General features: G+C 44.8%; 1 protein-coding gene across 3 annotated transcripts in view; it reads right to left on the bottom strand.

Annotated features, from left to right (window-relative positions):
* LOC130379764 (VPS10 domain-containing receptor SorCS1) overlaps positions 1-26,555 on the bottom strand; it is a 113,052-nt gene that overhangs the window by 55,154 nt on the left and 31,343 nt on the right. For all 3 annotated transcript variants that reach the window (XM_056586787.1, XM_056586785.1, XM_056586784.1), the window contains exons 2-3: positions 13,564-13,631; positions 6,283-6,382 (exon numbers count right to left, since the gene is read on the bottom strand). In XM_056586787.1, coding sequence (XP_056442762.1) covers positions 6,283-6,382; positions 13,564-13,631 — 168 coding nt within the window. The remainder of the gene's footprint in view (positions 1-6,282; positions 6,383-13,563; positions 13,632-26,555) is intronic.

Raw genomic sequence — 26,555 nt, forward strand, 5'->3', positions numbered from 1 at the left:
GTTTCGGGTCACAACCACCAGGCATGCATGTGTGTGTGTGTGTCTGTGTGTGTGTGTGTGTGTGTGTCGCTTTATTTTCACTGTGACTCATAAAGCGGACATATATCTGCTTGAAGGGCTTGTGGAGTAAAGAGCACTTGCCTCACGCACGCATGCACACACACACACACACACACACACACACACACACACACACACACACACACACACACACACACACACTCAGACACACACACACACGCAAACACATGAGTGCACTGACGTACACGCACACACACACGCACACAACATGATCAAAAGTAGTGCGAATGGTTGGAAATAAAGTAACATAATATTGTGAAATCTGCCTTCTCCGCGTGTTGCCTCTGAGTCATAGAGACTACATATATATAGAACCACACGACATAATGCAATTATAGTCAAAACCAAACACCATGCATTGCGATTTATTTAGAAACAAAACGTATCACACGCTCCTGCTCGTTTGCCGTCGATTCCCACGCAGAATGTGTTCACCGCGCCACTTGCAAACAGACCAAAATGATTCACTACTAACACTGCAGGTTTCACTATTACCAGCATTAAAGGTGTTATTCCTGGGATTGAGCACGTCCGGATGGCTGGCTTAATTTAATTTTTCACTCGCTGCCATTGTCGTTGCCATTTGGAGGACAGTTCGAGGGCTATAAATTATTAAAGTTCACTCTAAAGGCAGCAGCCAGCTCCGAATGCACGGGCGATGAACGAGAGGCTTTGAACCTAGACAGTCAGAGAGATCTCATCGGCGCTGCATTCATATTCCGCCCACCTGCCGGCTGTTGCTGGCGAAGCCAGACAAGGCTGTAATTGTTTTCCAAACAGAACGCACACGAACGTGCGTGCAAGTGCGAGAGTGCAGGCTAAACACGCACATACACACACACACACGCAAACGTATGCACACACACACACACACACACACACACACACACACACACACACACACACACACACACACACACACGTAGGCAGGCAAACAGGCATGCACGCACTCAAACAAACACCCACACAAACGTGTATGCACTCACACATGCACATACACACCTACACGCCCAAACACACACACGTGTACGCACTCACACATGATCGCATTTAGGCAGGCAAACAGTCAGCACACACAGACATACACACACATACTTATGTGTCTATGAAGCCACACACATGTAGAACAGCAACAACGAGGCTAGCCAGCCGCCAACTCCTGATCCAGGCTGATTCCTTTCCTGCGAAGCCATTAGAGATAATATCCATTTGCAGCCGGATCCGCACATTAAGGCATGTTTTTTTTTTAACTGGCACCCTTCTCGCTCTCTCTGTCTGTTATTTACTGTAATAATCTGCTCTCTCACACAACATTTCAGACTAAAACCCTGTCTCATTTCCACTAATATGGCCCGGAGATGTGTCATCTCCCCTACACTCGACAGAAACAGGACAAATAAAAAAAAAGAAAAGCCAGAAGATGAAAATTGATTTGATTGCCGTGGCTGTGATTTTGCTTTGTTTTTCACATCCACAAAGGGTTTTCAAGGGTGCCCTGCCGGCATGCTCTCCTTCACATCCACCCATCCCTATTCCATACACAAACCTCTCACCAATTCCACCGGCGGTGTAGTGGTGTCCCTCGATTGGCCCCACTATACCACTGCTCTGAATCCCTCTTCCACCGTTCGTTCTCTACCTGCCTCTCTCTCTCTCTCTCTCTCTCTCTCTCTCTCTCTCTCTCTCTCTCTCTCTCTCCTTAAGTCTCTCTCTGGCTGTCTCGATGTCTCTCCCTCTCACTATCTCCCTCCCTGTGTGTCTCTCTCTCACTATATCTCCCTCTCTATCTCGGCCTCTGTCTAACTCTCACTATCTCTCTACCTCGCTCTCTTTTTACCTATCTCTCTCCCTGTGTGTCTCACCCTCACTATCTCTATCCCTCTTTCTCTCTCTCTCTCTCTCTCTCACCATCTCTCTCCTTATGTCTCTCTACCTCTCTATCTTTCTCCCTCTTTCTCTCTCTACCTCTCTATCTCTCTCCCTCTTTCTCTCTCTCACTATCTCTCTCCTTATGTCTCTCTCTCAGTATCTCTCTCTCACCACCTCTTTCTCACTATCTCTCTCCCTCTGTCTCACTATCTATCTCGCTATTTCTCTTTGTCTCTCCCCCTCACCCTCTCTCCCCCTCTCCCTCTCTCCCCCTCACTCTCTCTCCCTCTCTCCCTCTCTCTCTCTCTCCTTCTTATTCTTCTCTGTTCTCCTCAGTCGCACCCACCCTCCCCATCCTCGCAATTTGCCTCTTTGCATTCGTGGCAGCCACAGAGGCCTGATGCTCACTGCAGTGCAGAGAGAGAGAGAGAGAGAGAGAGAGAGAGAGAGAGAGAGAGGGGAGGGGAGGAGGACGAGGATGAGAGAGAGAGAGAGGAGAGAGGGAGGGAGAGACGGAGAGAGAGGGAGGAGAGAGAGATGACGAGAGAGAGAGGAGAGAGGAGGGGAGAGAGAGAGCGAGAGAGAGGAGATCATAGTGATGGTGAGTGAGAGAGAGAGGAGAGAATGAGAGTGGAGTGAGAGTGACGTATGAGAGGAGAGAGGAGAGTGAGAGGAGAGAGAGAGAGAGAGAGAGAGAGAGAGAGAGAGAAAAAGTGATAAAGACAGGAAGGGGGAGACATATTGATTGTGAGTGAGATAAAGTGACAGAGAGAGAGGGAGAGAGACACACAGAGAGGGAGCCAGAGAGAGGGTTGGAGAGGGGAGAGACAATGATAAAGAGAGACACAGAGAGAGAGCGAGAGAAGGAGAGAGACAGAGGTGGAGAGAGTATGAGAGAGAGAGAGAGAGAGAGAGAGAGAGAGAGGCAGAGGGAGACAGAGTGGGAGAGAGAGAGAGAGGCAGAGGGAGACAGATAGTGGGAGAGAGAGAGAGAGCATGAGATAGAGAGAGAAAGAGACAGAGAGACGGAGGGCCAGAGCCAGAGAGAGGAAAAGGGAGAGAGAGCCAGAGAGGGGGTCTTTTGTATCCCACCAGTAGCTGTCACGCGGACCCTTGCCCTGGGTGACAGCCATTATGACTAACCTACACACCCCTTGTCGCCTTGCGTCAGTTACTTGATGTTTTCTGCATGCCAGTCAGTGCATGGGAGAAGGTCAACAGCGATCTTCTGTGTGTGCGTGTGTGCGTGTGCGTGTGTGTGTGTGTGTGTCAGTTCATGTGAGACAGATGTAACTGAAGTGCAAGTTCATGTTTGTTTGTGTGTCTGTGTCCGTGTTCATGCCGAATGCGACCCGGTTGTCCTGGTATCTGTCAACTACATTAATCTTTTTCATTGGATATCAATAAGCTGAATAACACGTCTTCTTCTTCTTATTTAATTATACCTCACACGAATGTATCCACATCCTGAGTATGATTCGGATTGTTTACCGCTGTTTCAAACTGAATTTGCTAATCGACTCGACTCGATTCCCTTGTTAAGCACTTTGTGTGGCTGTTGTGCACAGTATTAATACACACAAACATCGATCGCGTCGTCATTAGCATGTGGGATTGTGAGCTAATGCTCACATTAGCACAATCTATATAGGAAGTGGTGTTGTACAGGCCGTACGCCTTTGTTTCCACACGGCCAGGGCTGGACACAATAGCGACGTTTAGAGGGTTCTAGGTTCGAACCCACAATGTCCGCAGTCGGCAGGTAGCCCCCCGCCCGGTGAGCATTCGCTGCACCAAAGCTCTGCTCATTAACGCCATGCATCTAATACAAAACTCACCGCGGGTCACCTTGGATGGCAGCGTCTGCTAAGAGGCCGTCCGGCTCACCGGTGGAGCCGGATGCCCCTGGGCTGGGAAGAGTCCCATTAGCAGGCGTGCTGATCTGGACACTGCTGTGTGGGGGGAAGGGGGGGGGGCCTTTGTGCTCGGCTCGGACCACCACCACCACCACCGGGATTCTTTTTTCTCCTTCTGGATGTCTAATGGTGTGCTTCATCCTGCCATGCTCTCCTTCTGCACACTGTGCTGGGGCAGCCTCGTTAAAGGAGTGTGTGTGTGTGTGTGTGTGTGTGTGTGTGTGTGTGTGTGTGTGTGTGTGTGTGTGTGTGTGTGTGTATACTTGTGCATGTTTATGGGTGTGTGGGTGTGTGTGTGTGTGTGTGCGCACGTGCATGTGTGTGCAAGTATGCTTCTGTGTATAGGCGTGTGTATGTGTACGTGTATGTGTATGTATATGGGTGTGTGTGCGTGCGTGTGTGTGCGTGTGCACACGTGCATGTGTGTGCAAGTTTGTTTCTGTGTATATGCGTGTGCATGTGTGTATGTATATCTATATGTGTATGTGTGTGTGTCTGTGTGTGTGTGAGCGTGTGTGTGTTTCAGGGTCCCCTACAGAGCTAGGGGAGATTCTGAGTCATTGGCTGGGAGTCGATCAGCAGTGCCAGCAACAAGCCCACAGAGATACAACTGCAGATACATACTTTCGCACTATTTCCTCTCCATTTTCTACCTTGCCCACTGTCTCTCCCTCTCTCATCAGCCACAAGAGCCTCAATGCAGTTTACTCTCTGTGGTGCAGGTGCACAGGTGCAATTCATTTTCAAGATGTTACGTTGAAGTGATAGAATAATTAAATGGAGTGCAATAAATACAGTACAAAAAATAGCAAACGTTACCGCATTTAGCTCGTTGTGTCATGGGAGGTGACATTTGCAATTCCCTTGCAATCCGCCATATCTCGTCCTCTCCAACTCTTTTTAAACGCAACTGTGCTGGTCTCAGCATAAGCACCACTTGAAGTATCCGCCTCGTGGAATCAGAGGGGAGGGGTGGAGGTGATGGGGGAGTGAGGGCGGGCGAAGCGTCATCATTAGTCCATAATTAACATCATAATTAACTCAGCGACAATGATCCTGGTAGGCATCTCTTTAAAGGGTGAGTGAGGAAAGAGAGCGTGATAACAGCCTTTTCTTGTTCGACTTAGTTAGTGCTGCGCACGCCAACGCTAGTCGCAGGTATCTCAGCGAAACCGTTGAATGTTTGACCCTGACGAAACACATATTGGATGCGTGTCATTCATGCCCTTTTTTCATTGAATCCAAAGAAGAAGAAAAACACCCTCCAACACTAATGGGTAAAAGCAATTCAGACAAGCCGATTCACACAAACACTTTAGAGGACTTGATGGGACCTATTACGACCGACGATGAAGCCAAGGCCGTTTGCTCTGATTGTAAATCACCTCCTCCTGCATCGCTATCTCGGCTAAAAACACGGTAGCTCATCCGTTTTCCACACTAACAGCCCCACTCAAACCTCTCCCGCTATGTCTGTTCTCTGTGTGCCACCCGGAAGGCAATGGCTCTTTGAGGCAGGACGGTGTGCTATCAGGCGTGTGTTTTTCCCTGTTGTGTATCGGCTGTTTTAGCTTTGTTCCTTAACCTGATCTGCTCGTGTTTTGTGTTGAAAACGGCACTACGTTAACCAAACCAAAATAGCAGGAACTTGACAGAGTCAAGGACGTTTACGATCCTCTCTCTGAAGTTATGACTAAAGCAGAAGAACTCTCCGACCCTCATCCTCCTCCCTGCTCTCAACTCCCTCGGCCAACGATGGAGCTCAGAGTATTCAACTGCTATGGCCCTCGCCTCTGGAACCCCTCTCCCATTATCCATCTGTGCAATCCGTGCCGTGTCTCTCCACCATCAAATCTCACCTGTTTCGCCTGGCATGTCTCACTTAACTCCACCCACCAGCCAATTTAATGTTTTGTATTTTCTCGTCTTAACTGTAGGGCGACCTTGAGAGATTTTGAAAGGTGCCCTGAAATAAACGCATTAAACGTTTTCAACGATTTGATTTCTCCCACTGTTGGGTTTGCAGTTGAATCCAAAGCAGAATATTCCGGTAAACAGCGTTGCATGGGGGCCTTCACTTTAAACAATAACTACTAACCCAGTCTGGGGTTTTCTGTTGACTGCACATTAAGGGCCTATGAGAAGCCAAGAACCCATTCCATGTTAGTCCAAATAAGCTATCTCGTCATAATTGACTCTGATTTCGGCTGTGCGGGCACGCGTCCCTGTGTGAGGTAACACGCCATCACACAACTGCCCATGTTAATGTTGTTTTCCACAACCTGGCCAGCACTTCATAGCAATGAGCGATGTACCTAATAGCAGATATTGGCAAGGCATCAAACGGAGCCAGGAGCACCATTAGGAAGGAAACACAAACAAATGAAAAAAGACTGGATTAGACAGTGAGGATTACCTTGCGCTTGTTGTTGGGGCTGACGTACAAGTAGCTGAGGATGGTCTTGGGCCCCACTTTGTCGTTGAGCTTCTGGTAAGTGGCCCCATAGTCGGTGGACCTGGGAAGGCAAGCACCAGAACTCCCAGTTAAGGCTGGCAGATTATGGAAAAAAATCATAATAGCGATATTTTGGTCAAAATTGGAATCACGATTATTCAAATGATTATTTTTGAGTTTGAAAATATGATGCATTTAACGAAATCAGAATCAGAATCAGAAAGGATTTAATTGCCAAGAAGGGTTTTACACCAGCCAGGAATTTGGCTCGGTGAATAAGGTGCATACATTAAGACAATAATAATGAACTAACAGTGATATATATATATATATATATATATATACATATATATAACACAATATAAACAAGCAGGGACATAAGTGATCAATTAAAAATAGGATAAAATAAAATAGAATAAAATAAAAACTAAAGTAAAAGATTCAGCATCTCTAACAAAAAAACACACAAAATGTTCAAATAGAAAATGTTCAAATAGAAAATAATGTACAAATATGTATCCAGCTGCAATTTATGCAAAGCATTTAATGAATAAAAAATATATACAAAAACAATATTTAAACTTGATTAAATTAGTTTGGAAATATTCAAAATCGTGATCAAAATTCGATTAATTGCCCTTGATTAATTGATTAACAGCCCTACTCACAGTAAGAGCCCAGAAGAGGTAAGGAGGGAGGTCACACAAGGCATGCTTTTTGTTTTTAGAGAGACAATATTTAACCAGGGAAAATGTCATTGAGAAAAAAACATCTATTTTCCTACAGTTCCTTGGCCTCGGGACGCAGCATGCAGTCAACAACATCAAGTTTCAAACAGACAACAATCAATTCAATGTGTGTGTGTGTGTGTGTGTGTGTGTGTGGTGTGTGTGTGTGTGTGTGTGTGTTGTGTGTGTTGTGTGTGTGGTGTGTGTGTGTGTGTGTGTGTGTGTGTGTCGCAAGGTATAAACACTGAAGAAACAAAAGCATTATGATGTTGACAGGTTGCAGGGACAAGATGTGTATGGCCTAACAAAACAAGAAGATAAAGGTAAAGATAGTGTTTGTAGACACCCAAGATAGTGGGTGTCTATAAATGATATGGTCCACATTATTATGCAGCTCATAATTATTTGAACACATTGTATTGCGATAATGATTATGTGAGCATGAACAGACACAGAGACACACGCACACACACAAAAAAACACACAGAGAAAAATGCACAGAAAACAAACTTCCCCTACACATCTCTTCAAAGACAGATGCCCTGTGTCCTTGCTTTGACATTTCATGTTCTAACATCAGTGTGTCCCGCTGCTTCCGTGTGCCTGTGGCAAGGGGAGCCAACTTTACAGTTGGCCACAAGAGCCATGAAGACGCAATAAACATCCCCATAAACAGCAGAGCACCCAGACAGCCCGGTGATAACTTCACACGGTTTGCAGTTCTACGCCTTCCTTCTTTTGTTTGTTAACTTTATCGGGAGAATTTCTTACACAGTTATATTTGTTGTGCTTTAGTACAATAGTTTTGATTAGACAACGGTGGTTGATTTTCAGATATATTTTTATATGTTCAGATAGGTGCCTTGTAAGGTGAGGTAAAATGTAAATGTCGAATATATTCGTCCAAAATAATAAGGATGTTTCATCTTAGAGGGCCGGTGAACCCAAAACCGTTAAAACCGGTAAAACATGGTTACCGGTATATGTATAATATAATTATGAACATAATAATCAATGCGCTTTTGTCACTGTTACGAAAATAAGACTGTATTTTAGAGAAAACAGGTGTAAAATCCTGTGTTTGCCAATCTCAGGTCTTATATAATGTGAACATTCAACTTTGTTTCAAACTCAGGTAACCGTCTTATCGCGATGCTGGAGTTTATTTTAATATACTCTTTGGTGTCCTTCTGGATGCAGGCGGGATGCAGGCGGGACACTGGTGGCGAGGTGTGTGTGGACGTGTAGCACTCTGTCTGGGCAGCTGTTGACTGCAGCATCCGAGAGAGGGATAAGCTTCTCTGACTTATAGTCTTCTCTGACTTATAGTCTTCTCTGACTTATAGTCTTATAGTGTAGCCACGGTGTTTGTGGAAGTGTGGATGCGCGGAGCTGTGAAGCTCTTTCCGGACAGCCGTTGATTTTTATGATAGTTTCAAAGAGAGGGTTAGGCTTCCGGACACCTATAGTATAACGCCACTCATTATGTAACATCGCTCATTGAACCGCACATATAATAACCCCGATGGCTTTCCAATTGAGCATCATCAAGTTGCCGTGGGTGGTAATACACCCCCCTCCTTCCTAGAACTATCAGCCTAAAACGTGTTTTGTTAAAATCTCATAGTGTTGGAATTCCAGCCAGAACTGTGGTTTCAGTTTCACTTAAAAGGTTGTGTTCATTTTAAGTGTTTACATTTAAGTCAGTGTTGTTTATGTAATGATGCAACCATGAACATCAAAATCTTCTTCTTAAAAACAAAAGAAAATCGGGATGAGTAGCTAATATGTAGGTAGAAAGGTACGTTTATTTATGTATTTATTTGGTGTCTCCCTAGAGCTACACAGGTCATTATCGGTCTCTCTGGAAAATCTTTTTTATTGAGGCTTTCGAAGTGATTTTGATGAGCATTGAAGAGCCAAATTGATTTCTTAAACTTTTTGGGGACGTCTCTGAGGAACACAGGGGATAAACCTTAAGCGAAGAATCTATTGAATCTTGGTTTTGGGTTTATTATTTCAAAGGCATGTGGGTGGCTCAAAGAGCTATTCTTTTGTGTCTAAAATATTGTGGCGCTTCGAAATGAAGCACGTAAGAATGCTCTCTGTCACATCAAATATCGCAATCACTGACAAATGATTGATTGATGTGATTTTTATTTCCTCCCCATGCGACTATGAAATCCTAGTGTTTGGCTCCTTGCTTGAAACTAAAAAAAAGCTCCCGCTTTTGTCTTGATCCCATATCTCTATCTGGGCTTTGAGTTTGAAAAGCCAGACAGGAAATATAAAAAGAGTAAAAAAAGTGTCAGCAGTGCATTTGTCAACCCTTCTGAGATTTATTATGGGCTGGTTTCATGGCGATGAAATGCCCTGCTATTAGGTGAACTCACGCCAAATCCCTCTGGCGGTCATCGATCAAAGCCATCGACACTCTGGACGGAAGAGGGACAATGACATCGTCAGGGCATTGAACCGCCTCTCATTGATGTGCTGTACCCCCACCACACGCACACACACACACACACACACACACACACACACACACACACACACACACACACACACACACACACACACACACACACACACACACACACACACACACACACACACACGCACGCACAATCACCATCACCAGGCAGTTTGATTTATGCACAGATTACTGCTTTTTTTAGTGTTATGGCAACTCCCTACAACATGATCCAATTAAAACCACGACGCCACCCACACCAACGCGAGGGAAGATGAAAGTAACTTTCAGCAGAGAAACAAGTGACAGCCTCTCAAGGACAACGACTCAAAGTGAATCACGCCACTTAATGTTTTTCTGCGTCTTTGTTATTCAGGCACAGGGCTGGTGGAGGCTGGCGGACGGCCCGTGTGTGTGTGGGCGGAGAAGCTCTGACCGCAGCACGCTGTGACCGGATCGACTCGGTGGCCTTAGGCGCCACGGGGGGCTGGGGGGGAGGAGGGGGCAGGTGTTGGAATAAATATGGTCAAGTTAATGAAACATTATATGAGGGTACTCGCAAAGATAGTGTGGTGTCATTAAAGGGGGATCTATGGGGCACTTGGGACCCCCTGCAGTAATGGAACTGCCCCCCAACTCTGTGGTCGTATGAACCCGTGCCCACGCAACATGCCTTTCCCCTCCAAGACCCGCTGAAGACCCCGTGCGTGCCCCTCTGAGACTGCGGAACAGTTTCGCGCCATCGCTTGTAGGAGAGGAATGAACATGAGTTATTACGTTTCGTGTTCATGTAGGAGTTAGAATTAGACTCTCTTGGACGGGCGAAGAGCCGTTCATTGTTAGTCGGAGACGGAGCGACATTATTTGTCGTTACTTCATAAATCAAGGTCTCTGGGAAAGCCGGCTGCCTTCCTGCGATAGTTAACACGAGGTCAGAGACTGCATTAGCGAAGGCGCAAACGCCAACAGTACTTAAAAACTTTGAGACACCAGATGGATTGCCGCTTTGCAGAGTGTTTCAGATGAATTTATGAACGCTTCTGCGGGGTTTGGGCCGTATATCTTGTGAGCGCAGACTAATGTGCCCCGCCCTTCCACATCTGCAATCCCCGTCCTTCGTACGGCTGCCCTCAGGTTCTGTGGCAGACTTCCATTCCTAAAACTCCCTGCGCAAGAGCTTGCCGGTGATTCGACACACAGCATTATCGTGAATGCAACATGGCTCTCTGTGGAAGCCTGCTGGCCCAGTCGATATTTTAATATTTTAGCATTTTTTTAATGCTATTTCACTGTTGATTTGGGCCGGATGTATTTTAAGTTTCAGTGTCTGTTAGAAAGAAATAGAAAGATATTTGTTATTCTGTTCAGCAGGATGAATACGTTCAAATGCCTTTTACATTTCAGCCGTTTTGCTGGAAGTGACATTAACACATCTATTTGATAGGAATGTCGATTTGAATGCTCATTCTCACCATGTATAACGCTAGTGGGGCTATTAAGCATGCACTTAGTGAAAAAGTTCATGAAAAAATAATGGAAAACTATATTAGGTATACAAATGTATCAGAAAATGTAATCTCCCCTGATGGCTTACGTCAGGAATACATCCTGTTCTCCATAAATTATCTGTATTTTGAACAATGGTAAAACCTGTGATTATCTTGAAACAGAAAAACAGGTGTTGAATACATAAACCCAGACATGGACCGGTTATTTTGTACAGCACAGCCTTCTCTAACAGCAAAGCTTTCTCTACAGCCACAGAATAGTTGCAGAACATTATAGCTTTAAGGGCAGCCCCTTGTTCAAGAACACTGGGATATATTTTTTCTTTGCGGTTTCCATTTTCAGCTTGTGGCGTACAAGCTGGGAGAAAAAAAACACTGAGCCGACAGATATCTTCAGTCCTGTTATAAAATCCTTTTCTGTATTTCTAATTGACCCAAGGGTGGGCCCCTATAGAAACAGCTGCGCATCTGCATTGCCCTGATGAAAAATCAACCCATGCCTGTCTTGTTAGCAGAGGAACCCCCCAGGAACCTGTGGAGAACAAGCAGGCTTCATGTGGATGGCCCCGGGGCCGCTTGGAACCATGGGCCTTCCTGCTGGCAGGCAACTGGTACCAGCTTCAGGCTACAGTGTGACCCCTACTTGTATACATCTACATTAATTATTGAATCAATGAGGCGGATTCAATGAGCTAATAACTATGCTACGCCATATGGTTAGAAAGGATTACTGAAAATAAGAAATGAACGGGAAACGTGCTCAACTTTTCTTTTCCCTTGGATGGATGAAATAATTCCCCAAGCAGATATCAGCAAAAGGGTGGCAGTGGCTTAGGAGGAGGTGGTGGGGGTTGTCTTTTTAAACGGAAGGTTGTTAGTTTGAGCGTCAAGGTGTCCCTGAGCAAGACACCTAACCCTAACTATTCCCGACGCGCTTGCATGGCTGACATAGCCGTCGGTGTGTGAATGAGTGTACTATGTATGAATGGGTGAATGTCAGGCCACAATCGTCAAGCGCTTTACAGACCCTGCCAGGGTTGGGGGTCTGCTTCCTTGTGACAGCCATGCTAAGAATCCTCGTCGTGGCATTGGCTGCTTCTAAAACATCTTCAAAATAGGATGCATAAACAGGATTGCAGGACTGTTGAGGGTATGAGTGCTACAGTTAAGATGTTTATTCAATGCTATGTTTTATGAGCGAAAGCAAAACAACTGGGAGCTATGGGGCAGAAAGCCATCCATGCATGAATTATGAACGGTTGTTTTTTAATGCATGGTCCATCTAACACGATGCACGGTCCGAGTGACACCATGGACGTTTTGAATCAATTGTGTCATGTGGAAAAAAAACGTTTTAATTATTGTATTTTATAATGTTAATATAGTGTAGTTTACACATGTGATTATGAATCATCTTCCACATCATACTGCTGTACTTTGTGTTCAACACCATCAACATCTTCACAGTCTAGACGTTGCACTGGTTTGGCGCTTCTGACCCTGGCATCCATGCCACTAATTCGGTAGCAATAGCTCTATACAGTGGCATTACACTTAGGCACTCGGATGAGAGAAGTTGTGTTGTGAATCCGTAATGGCCAAGCACCAACGTTCGCCATCAACAAAGGCACCATTAACAGGCTAATGTGGTATCACAAAAGCTGCAAGTAGAGTTGGGCTCTTTTGTGTGTGCACACATAAAATGGTACATTTACCAATGCTCTGAATGGGCATTAGCAGCTATAGGTAGCTCTTACTGAGAACATTGTACAGGATTCTCTCTCGAACAAAAAAACGGACATAATGGACATGAGGTCATGGCAGCTCTTCCCCTCTATCAAGAGTCGGAGGTCTACCGCTGAAACATTTCACTCAAGGGAAATCACATATATTAAAAAAAACTGCATTTCTGTAATGGCCACTGCATCCTTAAGTACTTATTTGGGCGTTTGTCAAATTCATTAAAGTTTTGGACTATGTTCCAAAATCTCGCACATTCAAGTGTCAGGGATACAGTACGTCATTTTGGCAAAGCACATCGTTTTTGTTTTATTAAAATAATGATAAAATGTCCTGAAAAGTGATGTATTGAAGGAAAAACTACGAAAAAGAATAAAGTTATAGAAGAAATAGAAGAATTATAAAGCTGTTTATTGGATCAGTTTGAATTATTAATATGTATCATTAATATTCATGTATCAATTCATTATGAATCAATATTTGGGAGCAACCCTGATACAGTCTCACACTGAAATTGTTGAAGAGAAGATATTTTCAGTAATCTATTCCATTCCTTATCAAGACTGGCAGTAACTGGTAGAAAACACCTTCACCTCAGACAAGTTTTAATTTGATACACCTGTTGCATATATTCTGATGAATGATTGATGAACCTGAATAACTTCTACATGAACACCACGCATTTGTATCTAATTACAGCCAATAGTTGCCCGAAATGTGTTTGACCATTTTTCCAAAGATTTGAATGGATGTGGTGAGCTGATGAAGACGAAGATGACGAAGATTTGCCTACCTCCACAATGAACTCTCCGTCACGCTGTTCAGGTTGAAGTCAAACAACTTGGTTAGCATCAGAATCACCTGCGGAGGACAAGAAAAAACAAAAGGCCCGCTCAAACGCTGAACTTCCCTTCATTGATAGACGACACAAAGAAAACATTGTGGAAATATCTGTTTCTCCCCTTTGATAATATTTGTATCACAGTACAGCACACGGTCATACTGGTATTTATACCTTCTCCACTGCTGCTTTAAGAACAAAATAGACCCGTTTTACCGCAGGCTAACAACCCCTTCCTATTTCTGACACGCTGTATGTTCACTGCAAAGTCTAGCTTGCTGTTAATAATGTTTATTTATTTAACACTCTCACGGTGCACTGCAAAACTGGGTTATTCAACCTCCCCCGGGAAATGAAGGGGTTGTCAAACTCTGCCTGGAGCAGTAAAGAAGTTAAGCAGCACGCCTGAAGTCGCTGGCAATCTATTTACATTGTCGTGACCGTGTTTCTGAATCGCATACCCCTCAGAAATGTAGAGTGGCCCAACGACGGTGTAGATCCGTCACGGACGACTGCTGTTAATTCAGCCGAGTAGTGCACACATATGTACTCACATATACGAATGGGAACTGAATGTGTCCGTGTGTTTCGGGTCGATACGGCGCAAGGAAGACAGGGGCGATGGTCTACGCGATGACTGGCAAGAAACGGACCTCATCCCAACAGTTGTGCCATCACGACAAACATGTGTGTGCTCGTATATACTGGCATCAAGCATGCACCACGCACGCCCTTTATCTTAACGCTTCTCTGCTCTGGAGCATGTCATGCTCAATGCAGAGGAAGGAACACATGTATATATACATGAATGCCACTGTGTTAAGTCAAAATAAATAACTGTGGTTGGTACTGTGTGCGCCTCTTAAGTGTTACGCCATGCTGTGCACCAGCAACTTTTTCTCCTCGCCCTGCCTAGCTCAGAGTGTGTGGATGAGTGTGTGTGTGTGTGTGTGTGCGTGCGTGTGTGTGTGTGGATGAGTGTGTGTATGTGTGTGTGCGTGTGTGTGTTTGATTGAGTATGTGTGCGTGTTTGCGTGTGTGTGTGTTTGTGTGTCTCTGTGTGTATTTGTGTCTGTGTGTTTGTGTGTCTGTGTGTGTGTCACTCCGTGTCTGTGTGTGTGCGTGGTGGCTGCTGCTGCTGCTGGAGCCTGTTGTTTTAACCACATGACTCGTGTGACTTTGTGCAACAAAGTTGCCAGCATGGGGTTCCTGTGAGTACAAGCAGAACAGATGCACCTTGGGTAGTGGAATTACAGGGCGAGGTTGGGGCTCCCGTGATCAACCCTTATTAAGTATGCTCTAACATCTGCGGTCCCATAACACCAGATCTATCCCAGCCAACATGTGGATGGCAGGACCGTGGGCTGTTTCGTGCACTGTGCGTGCGTTGTTATGTATGTGCATTTGTGTGTGTTTGCGTGGGTGTGTGCATGGCTGTTGTTGAACAACATCAACAGCCCACAACAGTGACTAGTAAAGGGCCATTGATTAAGGGTGTTCAGGAAGTGGCTTAGCATTTTGGGCATCGGGAGAATTAACCAGGGGATGAATAACCTTAAATGTCCGGGCAGACCTATGCATGCTAATGACCCGACAGGACCGTTAAGCTGCCCAGCTGGGGCCAGAATTCTCCTCCCCCCCCCCCCCCCCCCCCCACACACACACACACACTCACACAGCATCGCTCGCCGGGTCTCTCTGTTTCAGGTCTGCCTGTCTGTCTCCTGTGCTCACACTTGTTCGTTCTCTCTCTCTCTCTCTCTCTCTCTCTCTCTCTCTCTCTCTCTCTCTCTCATCTCTCTCTCTCTCTCTCTCTCTCTCTCTCTCTCTCTCTCTCTCTCTCTCTCTTCTCTCTCTCTCTCTCTCTCTCTCTCCTCTCCTCTCTACCTCCTCTCTCCTCTCTCTCTCTCTCTCTCTACGTGTGAGAAATATATTTATTTATTTTATATTTATTATATTTTCAATATTCCATTCACACCACACCTAGTGTGAGGATTTAATGTGTGTGTGTGTGAGAATGTGTTTTCAAAGTGAGGATGTGTGTAATACAAAGGTGTGAAGCAATAGTTAAACTCTTTCTCTCTTTCTCGCTCTCCCCATCTGTGGATCTCTCTGTAACGCACAATAGCTATTCTAATGTTTTGTGTTTGTGCATGCATAATTATATATAAATATATGCATATATAGATATAAATGTATGTGTGTGGTAAGTGACTTTTGTGCCCGGGCCTTCCTTGACCACGATGCTCTCATCGGCTGGCTCCCCAGATGAGAGCATTTCGAGTCCGGGGAAAGCTGCCTTCCACGCACGCTGCCCTCCACGCACGCTGCGCGATGGCCTCATCGTCGGAGGGCCGGCGGGCGCACACAGGCCCTTCTGGCGACCGCATATGGAGGCTAACGTGGGTGGTCATCAGCGAAACCTCCGTGTCAGATGGGTTCCCCCTGGAAAGTGCATATGCTCCATGGCCGGCCATGCCAAGCCAGCCAGCCTGCAGGGCTTCTCTCCCCGTTACTGTCACCATGAACCCGGAGCTGAGACCAGGTTACAGCCCAGCACGGCCCCTCGTAAGCCCCTCTCTCTCCCTTGGCTAATCGCAGGGACGTGGGGGGACGAATGAGGCTCTTTGGGTGGGGTCTGTCGACAGATGAAATAGCAGGTAGGAGGAAGGAAGTGTGTCATCGCTTCATGTCGTCTTCAATGCGGTTGCCAGCGTGTGCCGATCGACAGACAGTGCCTTTGATTGCCAAAGTCTTCCGCTCTACCTGTAAGCATCCTCGAGCCAAATGCTTAACCGCTACCTGTGGTTAGGCCTTACGATGCATCTGAAAAACACTGAGCGGTGAATGCATCCATCTTCAACGTAAATACACACCTCCTTAAACATTGTGAAGGCGAGGGTTAGGGTTAATGTAATGGGTGGGGAGAGAGCGCATGTCACTTATGTACCGACTGAAGCCGTGCCTATCCGCCCCTTCTGTTGGTATAAGTGTTCTTGGCTGAGGTGGAGAAAATACGGATTGAAATCCCCAAACATGCATAGACAAACAACAATTATGGCTTCCTAAGGCAGAAGAAAGGAAGCACAAACAAATATGAAATGCAGAATGCTAAGATGGATGAAACCCCTGCCACCACCCACCAGCCAGCACCCCGAAAAAATAAGGAAATTATTTGGGGTTTGTGTGTGTGTGTGTGTGTGTGTGTGTGTGTGTGTGTGTGTGTGTGTGTGTGTGTGTCCCGCAGGGCATGAAGGGGGGTTTGCTTTTATCACATTTTGCTTATTCAATCACGTGAGACAGTAATACTCTTGGGTAAATTGTGTAATCTCTGTTTCTTCCTCATAAACCTGAGGGAGATTTTTGTATTTTAAAGTGTCAAATATACACAACACTTAACTTTTTTTGTTTGTTTGTCTTATTACAATCTGTGACATCTTGCCATCACCATAAATCTGTCAAAACAACAATTGTTGAACAATATTTGAATATTGTCGTGGAGTGTGTGTGGACGATGGCTGGTTGGAGCAGGCTCAGCTGGCTCGGGTCAGACTGATTAGACGCTGGGGGAGGGTGCACACCCTGGTTGCATTCAATGCACACCACACACACTCAAGTTGAGCACTGACATGTTAGCGTTTTTCCATTTGCTCCGAGTGTGACATCTCTCCCACTATAAACAGTCTTTACGTTCACCCCTGTGTCCTGGCCCTCAGAGGAGCCCCCGCTTCACTGTCCCTTCCCAGGTCAAAGAGGCCCTCAGGCCTGAGCTGGCAGGAGACTCACCGGAGCACCAGCACAAGCCTCTTCCCCGACAACACCGACGTCCGTGACTGTGGCCGGTGGTGCCCAGCGGAGCCACCACCGGCCACAGCCCCGGGCAGCCGCCTCCAGCCAGCAGCCCTGGATCTGGCCCCCAGCGGCCCCGAGCTGCACCTCTGCCAGCCAGCCAGCCAGCCAGCACGGCAGCCCATGGCCCGAATGCTCCGTGAGGGAGGGAGATGCCCTGTCGCCCTGGTCGAAGGGCGGCCCTTCCGCGGGCTGTGGAGCTACCAGCGCGGCCCAGCTGTCAGGTCTCCTCCCAGCCCGGCCAGACAGCCCTGCAAAGGCCAGACCCAACGACAACCAGGGCAGCAGCCCAGACCTCCGGGGTCTCCAGGGTTTTGTTGTTTTGTTTTAGATATGGCAACCCTGTTTTAGAGTCCAGTTTATAGTGTGTGTTATTGATCTGTATGAGTAGGCACTAGGCAGGCTTCGATTTGGTGTTGGGTGGGGGGGTACGCGGAGTGTGTTCTGTGTGTGGTTGAGGCTGGTTCAGGCAGCCTCAACCAAGCCACAGTCAGACGGATTCGACTCTGGGGCTGAGCGGGGCTGCACACCCAGGGTGCATTTATCAATCAATGCACAAAGGATAAAGCATCACCCCACACACTCAAAGAGAGCTCTGACATGTCAGCATTTACAATAGGCTTTGTGTGATGTTTAATCTGGATCACAATGATCCGGGTTGGAAATCCCATCTTTTGGTATACAGGAACAGGTAATCAATTTTACTTTGATGCCAACTTTTCAAAGCAAAATTGTAGTTGATCAACCTGATCCAGAGATAATTAAAAAAAAGACTAATTCCTGATTATTAATAATAATAATAATAATAAATGAAATTTATATAGCGCTTAATATGGTACTCTAAGACGCTTAGACGCTAAGGGACAACATATCACCAGGTGAGCCACTAACTATGTGAAGAACAACCGAAAAGCCAGCGTCGGTTCATTTTAAGTGTTTTATTTTGAAGAGACAAAAAAGCAGAAAAAAAACAACACAATCATCCCCTTCCATTTTCTATTTTGTTTAAACAGTCAGACCCCTCATCTGACCCACAACGAATAAATGCAGGACTGACTGGTCGGCGACAAGGGATGCAATTGCTAGAAACCAAACAAATGTAATTATTATAGCGATGAATTAGCCTGACATCCCCAGACCAATTAGCAAATGCTGTTTGTTTCATTGTCAACGGGCTACTACCAAAATGCTCCGGACGCAATTGGATAGAACCCACAACCAATCAGAGAGACGAACGTGACACATCAGCGACAGCCATCTTGGTTGTTTGTGAAAAGGCCTCATAGGTGCTCTCCCCTGGGTTGCTGCCTATGGGAGCACACTATCATGTAAAACCCGCCCCACATTAGACAGACGATTGTGATTGGCCGGGTCTGCAGGAACTCTGTCCGAACAGGAGGCCTGGTATAATAAATAAAACGTGTGCTTGCAGATTCGTTCTGTTCCAAGGCTAGCGATAAATGATATAACGGTTGGATGGGTTAAATGTTAAATATATTATTTTGTTGGATGTTGACAGCTGAAAGGCTTAATGGTTAACTCCTAATAGTTTTTTTCTGCAGTGCTGCTGTTAATTATTGAAGGTCCGCATTCGCAGATCATTATGAAGTGAGATACAAAAAAATATCTCACTTCATAATGTCTCAGTGCCGCGCAGCAGCTATATTTTTAGACAAGTAGAGCGAGTGAAACAAGTTAGAATTAATGAATTCATTTTCGCACTTGAGATACCCTAGACATTATTAACGTTCAGGAAAAAAAGCCTTAATAACCATAGCTTGTGACCAAAGGAATAGGGACACTCCTACTAGCCAGTAATTTGATCTTTCTGAGCTTTATGGACGAGAACTCAGCGTCATTGATTGTGCCTAATTTCCACCAGTTGGGAGACTCAGCAGGTCGAGCAATCCGAGGAAAGACTCTGACTTTATAGAGTCCATCCCACCCACGGGACTGCCTCTAAGGGCAGACGGAGGGAGTTAATTACCAAGCTCTTACGTCTCCTTACATCTCTCACTCTCCCTCGCTCTTTGTACCCTTTCAGAATCACACGCTCCCTATTCCCACCATTTGCATGTTGTTAGCCGTGATGAGACACGACTCTGATTGAGACAGCCAACCCTGAGCTCGACCTGCACGCCCTCGGCGCACTCAGTAGACAAACACCGCGCAGGACGAGATGTTTTCAGCCTCGACGCAGCGCCGCTGACCACAGTCTTGGTCAATTCATACTCCTTTTATCTCTCATCCTATAATTCATTCACTGGTGCACATTGCAATTTGCGAAACAACATTGTGCATCAAATTATTTTGCGTGGAACCTGTCCTTAATGAGAGGACACACAGATTTAAAGTTGGACGTAGACAGCAGGTGTATCCTGTTAGTGGATAATCAGCAGCCAGCTATACACAAGCTTGGAAGCAACAATGTCATGGTGCTGGTTAACAAGAAGGCGTTCTGAAGAAGCAGAAATTGCAATCAACGCGGGTCGCGACCTTGTCTCAAAGCCACTTTAATTAGATGATCAAGCACTGTCCCTCGGGGATGCAGAGTACGCCTGCTTCCAAATGTACGCAGACAGCTGTGTCAGTCGCCGGCAATTGTTACGAGCTTTGACTGACAATTAAGCTACATGTGACGCCTCATCAATTGCAAATGCAACTACTGCCAAGTTAAGTTCCACTACAGCATTGGATGTTGAAAGCGCTTAGGGTATATTATTTAACAGATTGTTATCGCCTCTGAATGCCCCCTCTGTGGAACAATTGGGGAAAAATGATCTAGGTGGGTGACAATCGTTTTATCTGGCCTTCGCGACCACTGACATTTAATCCATTTCCAAATAAGAGTTGCCTGGAACCGAGATGCCAAGCTAGGCCGCAAAGGAAGTGATGCAGAGCCAGGTCAGTGAGCCAGGTATATTTTTGGCTGGACACATTAATAGGAGAAGGGCTTCAGACGCTGTTAGGCAGAAAGTTAATTGGGAGAAAAAACTAGAGCAGATTGGCTGTACATGCAGCGAATGAAAGAAATGACCACGCTGGCAGTCACTGTAGAGGTTTCTAGCTGCAGAATCCGAGGGGCTTTTATCAGAAACATTGATCCGCATGTGTCTCCTTACTTGCAGGGTTAATTTGAAGGACATGAGTAAACATAATCAATGTCCATCTTTTGTGCACACGGAATATATCTTTAATGGCAAGGAACCGAGATAAAACCACAGTAAAGGGGTGTTAATGGGCCCTTTCTGACTGCAGACATTTAGTGCAACACACTTTCCATTCTCCTTAGATTGCAGGACACATTGGTAAAATACATCCCATGATACCATCTTATGAATGGGACCTTATCTGCCCTATTGAGCAAGTTGGACCATGTAACAGAGCTTAAACCTATCGCTCTATTTAATAACAATAAGGAGAGAAAGAAAGTTGGAGGTTCTGTCTGTTCTAGCGTGTTGCGGGTACTGGACTGGATGCCTGGACTCTCCTCATGGATAACCGGCCAGAACCGCATCACCATTTTAATATGATGTGCATGTATTTACCTGTATGTCAATTGTGGCACCCATTGCACTCCTGACCATCCCTGGAAGAAGGGATCCCCTACACTGAATTTCTTCTCAAGATTTCTTCTTTGCTGATTCAAGGGAGTTTTTTCTTGCCCGTGTGGGGGCATGGGTAAAGGGGGGTGTCACAAATATTTGGCCTGTTAAGCCCTTTGAGACTGTAATGGTGATTAAGGGCTATACAAATAAAATTGAATTGAATTGAGGTGGATGGGACATTCTCAGTTCTAGGAAACCTTTTCTATGTGTGCTCGACCACAACACATTATAATGCTCTTCCACAATTCTGACATTGAAATGCCTCAACATGTTGTTCTTTATTTATAATACAACTTTATTATAGTCAGACACAATGGTTGGGCCACAATTGGACTTTGGCCCATTCCAATTCATTCCATAAAAGGCAGATGAGGCCAGGACAGATTCTATTAATGCTGAAGAGCTGTGGTCCTTGAGGAATTTGATAAAGCAGCCATTGAGTTTCGAAAACCCTTAAGATTGGACATCCCATCGTATGAGATGGGATTTGTTACGCCATCATCTAAATAGCGAATATTAGTTGTTGCAAATAGAGAGAGGTCGAAACAAATACGAAGCTTTTGCTAAATTCTAAAGGTTTGATAAAACTTTTCCATTGACCTATTTCCATAGATTGAATTTATTCACATTGGCACCAATGTATTCCACAAAAAAAAAGAATGATTTGTCTTTAGGAAGATCCAGTCAAATCCAGCACGATTAAATCAAGTACTCAGTAAAACATGGGTTTGTGTGTGCTAGTAGTGGGATTGGCAAGCGGTAAGAATAAAATAATAAAAAAGTAAAACCCATTTCAGCATTTCAAAACCTCACAAAATGGAACAGCCTGTTTATGAATCTTGCCCAATTAAGAGTTTGGTTCAGCGAGAAACAAGGTTGTTGCTATTCCTCCTCGTTCAGGTCAGACAACTAGATGTCAACCACAACATCTATGTTGAACATTTTCAAGATTTGAAATTATGTGGGGAGTTGCCATTTTCAGAATTGAAAAGACAAGGAAAACTGAAAGGTCAAAGACGGGAAAATCAACAGTGAGAAACAAATATAAAATCGATTTCTAATTTTGCTTTTCTGCATATTTTCAACAACAAATATGCGATAATTTTTTTGTAATTCAAAATATGCAGGCAAGGAAGACTTTAAGGCAAGTAAGCTGGAGGCAAGAGCTCCTAACTGGAGCAAGCAAACGTCACTGCCCGTCAACACAGCATGGATGGGATTGCTATAAGGACCTAGCACTGATCTGCTGGGTTGATATTTGTATGGCCTCATAAATCAACCCATAGACATCCTAAATCGACCCTTTCGTTCTTGAAAAAAACTGTACCTGGACCTTTAATGTTATCCTACTGACTTAAAGTTAGTTTTGCAATTTGTACGAGAAATAATACAAATCATAACAATACTTGATTACAATTATTTCTCAGACAAATTAAAAACTAACCTTAAGTCAGTAGGATCACTTTAAAGGTCCAGTGTGTTTAATTGAGTAGCATCTTGCTGTGAGGTTGCAGATTGCAGCCAACGGAATCCCCCTCTGCACCCCTCCCTTTCCAACAACCACGGTGGCCTGAAGTGGCCTGTATTGTGTGAGGTGCCAGCAGGAACTTCTTAAGTTATGTCAATGTCAGCATTAAGTAAGTTTAGAATGAAGGGGTTTGTTGAAGTTTTCATTACTCAATTTTGGGGGGCATAAAGTCCTAGTTGGGGGGAATTGTCCCATAATGCCCCCCCCCCCCCACACACACACACACACAAACACACACAACGCTAGCTCTGTGAACTGAAGTTGTGTGGAGCTTGGTCTAGCCGGCGGTTGATTTTGCTCTCTGCATCAGAGAGATGGCTATGCTTCTCGGACACTTTTCGTATTACACCGCGGTGTGTGGTGCATTTCACACACAATTCACTCATTATTATGCTCCAACACAACGGTGGTACAAAAGAAGAATCACAAATGGGTGGTAGCCATGGGGATAACAACCCCCCTTCTCCTTAGAAGTCTTAGCCCGCCAATTATTAATTATTAACCTCTATTATTTTTTATAAAAGATGTGAATTCTCTAGACTGCCTTGGCTGTTCTTGGCTACTGTAGAAAATGGCGGCCAAAATGGAGGGCCACCTCCCTACGTAGATAGGCACATTCTAAGGAACGATTCTAAATGTCATGAGATTATACAATAATTAAAACATACTGATGCATATCATATTCCACTTTTGCCCAATCCGTTGTACTTGATGCCACTTAATTCTAAACACTGCACTTTTAATATGGAGAACAGCAGAAGATTGAGATAACAGCAGGGTGCAACCGCTGAGTTCCTGGCGAGGAACAATCGGGCATATCAAATGCACCCCGTAGAAGCGTGTACTGTCAGTCAGCCCGATGCATGCCAGCATTTGATAGTGAAAGGCTGGGACTTGCTGTGAAGATTTGAATCTAACACACGTACAAGGGGGGAGGAAATCTCTGAGGTTAAGGGAAGACGGATGCATGCGTGATTGTTTTCCTGAAAACTTACCAACTTTGTTACTTAGTTACATGTAGGAATTAAATTGGTGGAAATTAGGATTTATTCCAACGTACCAGCTACATAACTCAAAAGCTATCACTGTGAGTTCAGGTATTGGTTGGAAATGGGAAAGTGCAGCTTTATGTTAGATGCTGTTAAGTTTAGATTGTCAAAGGTGTTCAAATTAAGGTTTAAAGTTTGATTTGCTAGTTATTAGTGTGTCTCTCTGTGTCTCCTCTGTCTCTTACGTCTCAGACAAAAGCAGAACCGATTGATGTCCAGGTTTTGAGGAACAAAGAAACGCCCACATTGCAATGTTTTTCCTCTGTATTCTTGTTATGTTTATTTCAACAACAATGTCTTCAGGGATGACAATGAAAAGAACCAAAGAAATCAAAGAACAACAAAACAAAGAGCCCACATTGAGACAGTAATTTTCTTGGTTGGTTACTACTTCTTACAGTGTTAGAACATCTTTTTTAAGGGGGTAATGGTTCTGAAACTGAGATCGAAACCGTCCACTGCCCCAAGTCGCAGCTCCGTCCTTCCGTGTCACTGACGTCCAGTCACATGTGATTTCAAGTCTCATTCACAGCGCAGTAAACCATGCAAGGTGACAGCCAGCTCGTCTGGAGCAGTAAGGGTTAGGTGTCTTGCTCAGGGACCTACCGACAATCAGCTAGGAGGGATCGAACTAGCAACCTTCCGGATGAGGTCAACCCACTCTACCTCTTGAGCTAATTCAACCTGACAAATACAGGCAATAACAGAAAAGTGCGAATCAGCTACACTTCGTGCTCCCAGGTTTCGGTCGCATGATGGAAACGTCATAAACATGTCAGCAACACGCCCACTCGCTCGTTGTGAATTTTCCATGTCTACGATTCTCCGGACTTCACACTAGTTAACTCTAGGTAAACTCCAGAGGGGCTGACTCTGATATTTGCGTTAACATATAGCCACTCTGGGTATAATCTAGACAATGTCGGGTTTACAGTGCATGTGTGAAAGGGCTTATACTGGTTGAACTTCAGCTGAAACATTGGGTTCACTTACACTTTAAGAGAAGTGTTTTATATTTATTTTGTTAAGTTAGTTAAAAAAAAACAAGATATGTACAAACCGTGGTTCAAAAATCAAGGTCTGAACAGAACCATTGATTTGGAGAATCGTAACACCTCTGATATATTTGATCATCGTTTTTTGGACCCATTTATAATTGTGAAGTGAATTTGAAACTACCGACACTGATACCACTCACTACTGCTACAAGATGCAACACGCTGCAATGGATTGATGGAAACACAAAGTGCAGCTCTCCCCCGGTGCTCTGCTGTAGGGCCTGGAAGGTGCAGGAAGCTTCGCCAGTGGTCAAAACATATTGCATTAAATACACTGTCAGTCAAAGTGGTGTGTTTCCCATCAAGGCAAAAATGGAATCCACCTCTACCTTCACCCCTACGGTCTTCCACCGCGGCCCCAGCGCATCTCTAGAAATATGTGTAAAATCCATTGGCTGTGGCGAGCAGAGATTCAGTCTAGTCTGCTGTTTAGCGATGGAGTGGGTTCACGGGACGCATCTCATTCCTTAAACTCCCCGTCTTCTGAAACAGAAGGTCAGGGATCAGCAAATCCTTACTTCTGGCTGAGATTATGATTTCATTCTGATGCAATTTTCCTTCTCCAATTCCCTGATTATCACACTCTGGGCCAGCAATTTCAAAACTCATCCATTTTAGTTGAGACACTCAGTTCACTCAGGTTCAATTTTCACCAGGCTCTGGCAATGATAAAACCTTTCAAGAGAACGTTTTCCCTCTGATTCGCCATGAATCATGCATTTCCTATAGACGCGTCATTGGAAAAGTTTCACGTTCATTCATTTATTTAGCTAATCCAAAGAGTTTAGCCACCCAGCATCTGCTGTGATTGTCGTACATGCACCTTAATGGAAGGGTTGGCCCTGCGTCTGGCTCAAGTGGATCTGTTTCACATAGAGGGTGTACCGCCACTCTGTAAAGTATATTAAATGAGCATAACTTAGCTATTCAAATGAACTTAAATGGGTGTCAAAATCGAATTTGGGTGCACTGTAAAGACATTCAAGGCAAAGTCATAGAGGATAATGCCGGTATAATGAATGAAATTACATATGCAATTTCTTTCGTCATGTTGGTAGTTTGTGGGTATTTGTTTTTGCAAAAACTATGCCAAACCGATGGTGCTTCAGCTTGGACATCCCTACTCATGTCTACAAAGAGTCTACAGTTCTGAAAACTGAAAAGCTTAACAAATAACGCACGCATGAACACACACACACTCACACATCAAATGCTGAGCTTTAAAACATTTTTCAAACCGTTCCATGTAATTGAGAAAAATCAAATCATGTATGGCTAAGAAAAAAACATTTTGCCAGAGAAAAACAGGTGGCAAATCTGATTACGACTGTTGTGGAGGCAGAGAGAGTGTGTGTTCTGATTCCTGGGGCGTCTTCGGAGGTGGAGAGCCGATATGATTTACCGTGGACAGACTGTATTCATATCATGAATGTCTCTAATTATCCGGCATCTATAAGAGACGCGTCGCCCTGAATACAATCTCATTAAATGTGTTATTGGTTTCGTGTGAAATGCAGCGCTATTTTATTGGGCTACGAATCTCAGAGATGATAGTCAGCAAAGAGGAGAAAAAAGCTAGAAGCTAAGGAATTCTGATAGAGGGTATATTATGGTGGAATCGTGTGATTAAAAATAGAGCAGCTAGGATGCTATAAACTGTGGGCCTACACCGCTGCTACACCGCATTGTTCAAGTATATTGCCTACACGGGCGAGCATGCATGCAAATGTGGATTAAAACATACTTTATTCACTTTGATGCTGCCTTTCAGGAGGCCGGTAACACAGGAGAGCTTGTCATTTAGGAAAGGAGCGCGGCAGATATTCAAGAACGGAAAATGTTAATCAGGTCC

The sequence above is a fragment of the Gadus chalcogrammus genome, chromosome 3 (assembly GCF_026213295.1).
Source record: "Gadus chalcogrammus isolate NIFS_2021 chromosome 3, NIFS_Gcha_1.0, whole genome shotgun sequence".
NCBI classification, from domain to species: Eukaryota; Metazoa; Chordata; class Actinopteri; order Gadiformes; family Gadidae; genus Gadus; species Gadus chalcogrammus.